General features: G+C 46.3%; 2 protein-coding genes across 2 annotated transcripts in view; one reads left to right on the forward strand and one right to left on the reverse strand.

Annotated features, from left to right (window-relative positions):
* Positions 1 to 2,219, forward strand: part of LHX6 (LIM homeobox 6) — a gene marked incomplete at its 5' end in the record, with an annotated part of 7,098 nt that extends 4,879 nt beyond the window's left edge. Inside the window, 2 exons of the mRNA XM_009076148.1 lie at positions 417 to 520; positions 2,199 to 2,219. Of these exons, the coding sequence (XP_009074396.1) occupies positions 417 to 520; positions 2,199 to 2,219 (125 nt within the window). The remainder of the gene's footprint in view (positions 1 to 416; positions 521 to 2,198) is intronic.
* A 4,344-nt stretch (positions 2,220 to 6,563) lies between these two features.
* Positions 6,564 to 7,263, reverse strand: part of MORN5 (MORN repeat containing 5) — a 13,301-nt gene continuing 12,601 nt past the window's right edge. The window contains exon 4 of the mRNA XM_009076150.1: positions 6,564 to 6,643. Within this exon, the coding sequence (XP_009074398.1) occupies positions 6,564 to 6,643 (80 nt within the window). The remainder of the gene's footprint in view (positions 6,644 to 7,263) is intronic.

Here is a 7,263-nt window from a genome sequence, read left to right on the forward strand (position 1 = left end):
GGCTGCTGCTCTTTCCCACCGTACATCATCCGCAGGAAAGGCAGTGTCTGGATGCTCTGACTGCTCCTTGGCCCTCTTGTGTTCTCTTTGCCCCGGAGAAGAGGTGTGAGTGTGCCTTGTTGAGCTCGGTGGTCAATGGTCTCCTTCTTACTCAGAGCAGCCGAGTTGCTTTCTGTAACAGTTCCAAGTGCCGGTGAATCATTCGGGAGTTGTGGACTGAGGTTTTGGCTCGATGGCTGTTGTGAGGTTTCTCCCCTCCCCTGCCCATGTGGGCTCCTGCTGTGCCTCCCCCAACCCACCAGTCTCCTCTTGTTCCATGCATGTCCCGAGCTGCTCCCAGTGGAAACTTGGCCGTGCTGGTTGGAGGGCATGTGTTGTTTGTAGTAACAGGGGCTGAAGCCTCTTCTCATCCACAGGTCAGGTACAGTGTGGACAAGTGCACTGTAGACCTCCCTACACTGCTCCACCAGTGCACCTCAAAGCAGACATGGAAGGACCACTATCTAATAGGGGTGAGAAGGTAATTGTAGTCCTTGTTTCAGGCTTTGGGGCCACTGTAGCAAAGATTTGTGTGTAACATCATTGCTGCTGCTGTCTCTTGTCAGCATCACTGCTTCTCCATGACCTCTGGCAGCTGCTGCCCACCCATGTGTCTTTCCTTAGTTTTGGTGGCCCCAGGTTGATGTACCTGTATGGTGTTGGTCAAAATGTCATCGCTTTATGTTTCACTAAACACCCTTTGTTGTTGTGATGTGCTGGGATGCTGTGCCTGCATTCAATGAAGGCTTCTCACATCCTCCTGCCTGAATCCTTGAATCCTCTCTCTGGTTTCTCCCCTTTCCATGTGCCCTGAGCTCCATCCTGCTCCGTTTCTTAGGTGCCTGTATGCACTGTCGGTGTGAACAGTGACTGGCTGTTAACAATGGGGCAGGAAGGACCTTCAGCATGTGCTAACTTGTCAGTTTTCCATGAGTTAACAAAAAAGATTCATTTCTTGTGGACTGCAGTATTGCTTAAAAGAAATAACAACTGGCTGTTACAATATCTGAAGTAGGAATGTTGTTTCACAATGTCTGGCCAGGAAACAATATTGCATGTTGATATCTGTTCTAACACACTATTAGTGGGGCACAAGATTTCTCAAATCTGCTTAGGCTTGCGAGATTTTATTTAGAATCCCACTTTGAGGAAACACTGAGCCTTTGGCAACTCTCAGTGGTTTTAGCTGTTGTCTTTACTGTTAGAAGTTCTCAGTCTCTCTTCAGACCTCTACTCAGTGTAGCAGCAGCAGCTTATTGAGCTCTGTTTGATGAGCACAAGCAGGGGCACAGCAAAGTTAGTTTCTTAGTCTAAATGCTACCATTTTGTCATGATATCTGCGCAGCAAGCTGTAGAGTTTTCAGAAAATATTATGGGGTCCTGGTGCTGCTGTCATTCAGAGAAGCTTCACTGCAGCAAGCAGCTCCTGATTTAAATGCAATTACTTGCTTGCAGCTGTTGCAGAACAGGGTTCTCAGGACATGGAGCTGCCCCCAACCAGCTCCTTTTCCAAACAGTTGCTGATATGTTGAATTCCTGAAAACTGAAGCAGCCTTTTTTCCACATCCAAAAATCTTTTAAGAGCAGTGATAGACGAGTTCCTGGGAAAGCACATGTAAATGCTAAGTCTGTTTCTCTCTTCCCATGGGCAGCCCTCACCCTCCTCTCAGAGGGCCCAGCACAGTGACTGGGGAGAACTGAATTGTGAGCCTCAGATGCTGTTTCCCCTGCCCCATGGCAAGGGCAGTGCTGTATTTCAGAGCACTGAGGGGTAGTGATTTGAGGGGAGCCCGTGCTGAGTAGCAAGTGAGGAGGATAGAGCCAGGACTGCTGGTAATGGCCTTCACCTTTCTTGGTAGCTGCTGCATCACAGAACAAATCAATTGAATCCTGGTTTTGCCCAGTTTTGTCTGGTTTCACAGCTGAAGGTGTGGCTGGAGGTGCCACAGTCCTGTTACTTCCCCCCTGGGCCCCTTGGTGCAGTGCCTGTGTCCCCAGCAGGGCTGTGTGGGCAGGGCTGGAGGATCCCGAGCAGACAGTGCTTCCAGAGAGGGTTTTCCTGCAGGGAAGTGGCTGCCACAGCAGGGCCTGTGTCTGGCAGCATGAGGGCTGTCTGTCTCTGCAAGCAGCTAATGCACAACTCATGTTTTCCCCACCAGGTCATCCTCTTTCAGTACTGACTGCGCGAACTCTTCCTCACCTGCCCATGGCGCTACCAGCACCACTGCCCCTCAGCCGCTGACTCCGCTCCAGCCCACGGCGCCGGCACCACTCACGCAGGAGAAGCTCAGATCCAGCACTCTCAGTTCTTTCCATTGACCAGCACCTCTCGTCCGCTCTGATTTCTCCAGCGACACTCTGTGTATGTGTGTGTTGAGTGCAGAGTTACATTTTTCACTTGTTTCTTGTGGACCTGTAGAATGACCGTGAGTCTCTCCAAGGCAGTGCCAGACACAGTCAAAACTAGTGACTCTACTGTGCTTGCAAATCTTGCTCCCAAACCCATGGGAATATGAACAACCCAGAACACGCTGAGTCTCAGGGGGGTCGATGATCACCTCTGAGTGTAAAGGAAGGAGGAATTTACGTGGTTTGGCCTGATTCTCTTTTTGCACCAGTGAAGCGGTTCCCGGACATCCCTCCTTATTTCCACTTGCATGTGTGAAATCTGAATGGGCTTTTTTGGCTCAGCAACTTGATATATACACACAGACCTTCCTGAGCCAAACTCACAGGTAGCTGAGACTCCACTAAGTGGAAAACATGATGCCAGCTGGAAATAGGCAGTTTTTCTTCCTCCTCAAAGTGCTTTAGAATCACATGTCCTTTGATCACTCAAAGGTAAGTAAATCTTAGTGTTTTTCCCCCCGTTTTATAGGAGGGGAACCAGAGATGTCCTAAACTGAGAGGAACCGTGGGGTTGGTGGCAGGGCCAGGTTTAGCACCCTGAAGTATTTGATTGCTGACTTGTTCTTAGAACACTGAATATCTCTCTCCTCTCACAGCCATCTGCCAAATCTTTTTTTTTGTTTGTTTTAATTTTATTTTTTTTTACTCTTGTTCTTTATTAACAAGCTACTTTATTTCCTTGGAGTCATATTGGATCACAAATGGGTGACTTCAGAATGCACCTACACAAAACTCTCAGACACTCCATACTCTGGGACTGGGCAATGCTCAATGGAAGGTGGCAGGAAAGGTGTAGAAATGTTCTGCCCTGCTGTGGACCCAAGGTCAGTCAGTGGAAACAACTGGGTAGGAACTGGAGATCAGTTAAAAAAGCAAAACCCACAGTAAGGCCAGCAGAAACAGTCACTAGCCGAGTGGAGACCAAGGTGATGGCTTATTGCTTTGTCTGGCAGCATCATTCTCATTCCCTCTGCCCTCCTGCTGCTCTCCTTTGCTGGAGTACTTATGTTGGTCCTGCCAGGTCTTGGGATGAAGCTGCAGCCCAGGAGGAATTGCTGCAGGCACCACTGGGCTCACGGCAGCAGCAAAGGAAGTGCTCAGCAGTCTGGCCCCAAATCAGGAAAAAGACTCCGAAATGATCCTTCAGTAACAGTAATAACAAAGAGCAAACAAGTGACCTCTGCCAGCCCTTCTCAGTTTGCACCGAGCCAAGAGCAGGTCTGTAACAAAGCCTCTCTCCATGCAAGCACACGGGTCTGTCCTGCTGCAAAGTGTCTGAGGCTGTGCGTCCAGGAATGTGAAAACCAGCCATGAGCCACAGTGAGTGAGGGATGTGACTGAACTGTGCCCCATGAGCAGGAGGCAGGAATCCATCTGTTACGTAACTTGTTTTTGATTTGAACTGTAGATACATGTTGTTTTCCTCTCTGGGAGATCCTGCATCAATCTCCAGTGTTGGCTGGGTGGGCAGCCATCCCACTGGTCTGGCCAGTCCGTATTGCACACATGGCAAACCTTCTCCTGACCATGTGCCTCAGCTCTGAGTGTCACCAACAGCCAGACGTGTGGCCCTGGCTAACCGTGCGACTCGCTCGCCGCTCCGGGAACGGCATGGGGAGATGTGGAAATCTGCTGAGGTGGCCACCAAGATCTCTTGGCTTGAGAAGTAACTGAGTACAAGCACACATTGAAGTCGGTTGGAACAAATATATGTATATACTCACACACATATACTCTTTTCTGTGTGTGTATGTATATATTAAGAGAGAGAGAGTGATGGTACTACCTCAGACAGCTAGGCCAGTATCTGTCTAATTGCAGCCAGCAGCTCTAGCCCCAATTTAAAATAGCATTTGAAAGGAGAGAGAGGCAATTAAGTCTACAAAATATTATTGTCACCTCTTGACGTGTAAGCAACCACTTCCAGTGTGTGCCCAGTGACCAGGCACTGCCACACGCCTGACCTGATGGACCTACTGCTGCAGAGGTGTCACCAGGGGCACCCGGTGAAATCATTCCTGTCCTTGTCCGTAGCAATGAGTGAAGGACAGACGTTCCCTTCGCTGGCTTTGGTGAGTGTTTGTAATCAGGGGCTGAGGTGGTTGTTGTGTCCATGTGCAACTGCCTTAAGGCACTGGTGGGAGTCGTGGGGGGTGACCAGGGCTGGACTTTGTTCTCCATTTGTGCTTGTGCATCCTAATGACTGTTTAGTTGTGGAATTAGTGCCATAAACAAATGGGTAGTTATTTCATTGAAGACTGAAGGAGAGACTTCAGGCTGTAACTTGCCCTGACATCCCACAGCCCTTGAGATTTCCACAACTCTTTTGTTGAGGGAGAAGATGGTTTGATACATTTCTCTTCTGTCTCGGCAATGCCATGAAAGGGAAACGATGAAATATGTATCTGCTAAATACCAACTTGATCAAACCCCCCACACCTGTGAAATGTACTGTATGCCCAAGGGTTTGTCAGCCACACCATGGCAGGACAGGAGTGCAAGGCAGGGGCTGAGGAGTGTAGGTGTTTCTCTCCAGGGACGTGGGCTCAGCACTGCCCGTGGGGCAAATGCCACCACAGACTCTGCTCGGGGCACTTCCCCCCCACAAGTAGCCAGGAGCAGCTTTGCTAATTCAGAAATCAGGCTCTGTTTATATTAAGCCCAAATTGTTTGCAAAAACTGGAAGCAATTCAGCTTGTGCAGTTTTAGAGCTAATTATGTGTATGGAAAATACTCAACTGTACCAAGAATGTAAGAAATCCTCTAATTTATTCAATACATTGTTTCACAACATATTTCACACTGACTGTTGCCACTGAACCAAACCTTATCTCAGGTCATTTGCATTCATCTCCTGTCTGTGGATTAAAAAAAAAAAAAAAAAATTAAAGTCATTCTCATTTTCTTAGTTTATTCAGTAATTGCCAGATGGGTTTGGTGCAGCAGCGCAGCCTCCGTGCACTAAACTTCTCCAGTCGCTATTCCCGAAACCTTTAGCAGGCAGAATGTGATGGACACAGCTAGGGAAAGGCTCTTCACTCCCATGTAACAAGGAAACTGATGTGGCTCAGCTCTGGAAGTGGAATGGTTTACAGTTCTGTCACCAGTTCTTTTCTTGGCTCACGCTGGTTAACCCCAAGCTCAAGGTGCTTACACAACTCACTTGTTGGGATGGGGAGTGGGAACCAATCCTGCACTACTGTCAGAGATCTGTCTGTAGGATGCCAACCATACACCAGTTTGATTTCATCTGCCAATCATTTTGTTGTAGCATGTTGCAATTCTGCATGTCTTGGCTACAATGGTTAAATTTTTTTTTTCTCTGAATGAGTGGACAGTCAAGACTAATATTTATTTTAAAAAAAAGTAAAACTAAATTGTAAGCACTTTTTTGTAAAACCAATGTCTGTTTTGTTACATACTTTTAATGTTGTGCTTTGTAAATGTCTTATTTGTGTAATAAATAAAGTTAATGCAAGTAGAAGTGCTGGCACTTACATCCAGAAAATGATGTAATTCCATTTTATTTTTATTTTTAAATACTTTCTGGCTTACTAATCAAGCAGCAACCCACCCAGTTTTCCTCTTTTATTATTTTGTTAAACTCTGGCTTCAGGAGAGTTCAACAAACGTTCGTAGTAAATGGATATAATTTCCTAGTTAGCAAACCAGTCATTAAAGAATACCTCTGGTGTACATTATTACAATGATCAATCAATATCCAAGTACTGAGCGAAAAGAGAGGAAAGGAATTCACCAGGACAGCTAACTAAAATCTGGGAAAATAAGGTTGATTAAGATGGATTTGAATGGCTTCAACACGGAATCTGAGGCACTCTTTTTAACAGATTGTTTTCAGGCTTAATAATGTTTATACACACTACACTGCACACCTCTCAGGAATATTGCTGTGAGTACAGTCGGCTTTTTTCCATGGCTTTTGCTCAGCAGGGCTGATTAAACGATTATTTCCATTTTTGTTTGTGCTGACAGAGATGACAGAAAGATTATATTGCTGTCGAGGGAAGGGGTGAGAGGAATCCACGAGGACAGATTGGTTTGTTGTGAGTCAGATTACCTGCATTGCTGGAATGTTGTTGTCTAGCAGAACTGGGTTACGGTTTCGGTTTGTGCTCAGCTGTTTTGCCCCAAGCTTTGCGGCAGGTCCGAATGATCCATTCATGCTCTTCATCATCTGAAAGGGAGATGAGGGGAATGCTAAATATCTCTGTGTCAAACCTGCTCTTTGCATCACTAGGGTCCAGCTCAAACAAGCAATTTTCCTTTGGGCAATAAATCTGGTTTCAGCCATTGGCATCTCTTAGAGCATGTTTTTTTGTTTGTTTAAAACATCGTTGCTGTTGTGTGGGAATTTGTCAGGCAGGAGGTGCTGGGTCTGTGGCAAGGGCTGATTATTCCTCTGTTTGAAAAACTTAGCTTGGGTGAACTATGAGATTTACACGTATGGATTTTATATTTTGTCTTTTGGGCAAAATGTGCAGGAGAAATGGTGACGCTATGAGAAATGAAGACACATTTTTTTAAAATACTCTGCCTGTGTTGCTTGTTGGTTTATGAAAATGATGGTGAAGAAAAATATCTAGTGAAATCCCTGGTTCTTGTCTGCCAGCTCTGCTTTCCATGCTCTATCTGAGGTGCATGTTGTGGCAGGTATGGATCAGCTGATACAGTGGCTGATAGACATATTTTAGAACCATCTCCTGTGTCCCTTGTTAGTATTCATGTCTGTCGTATTTATTCTGAGAGCATAATGACAGTGTGGAAAGGAAAGAAAAAAGCAAAGACAATGTAGGG

The sequence above is a fragment of the Acanthisitta chloris genome, unplaced genomic scaffold (assembly GCF_000695815.1).
Source record: "Acanthisitta chloris isolate BGI_N310 unplaced genomic scaffold, ASM69581v1 scaffold10276, whole genome shotgun sequence".
NCBI classification, from domain to species: Eukaryota; Metazoa; Chordata; class Aves; order Passeriformes; family Acanthisittidae; genus Acanthisitta; species Acanthisitta chloris.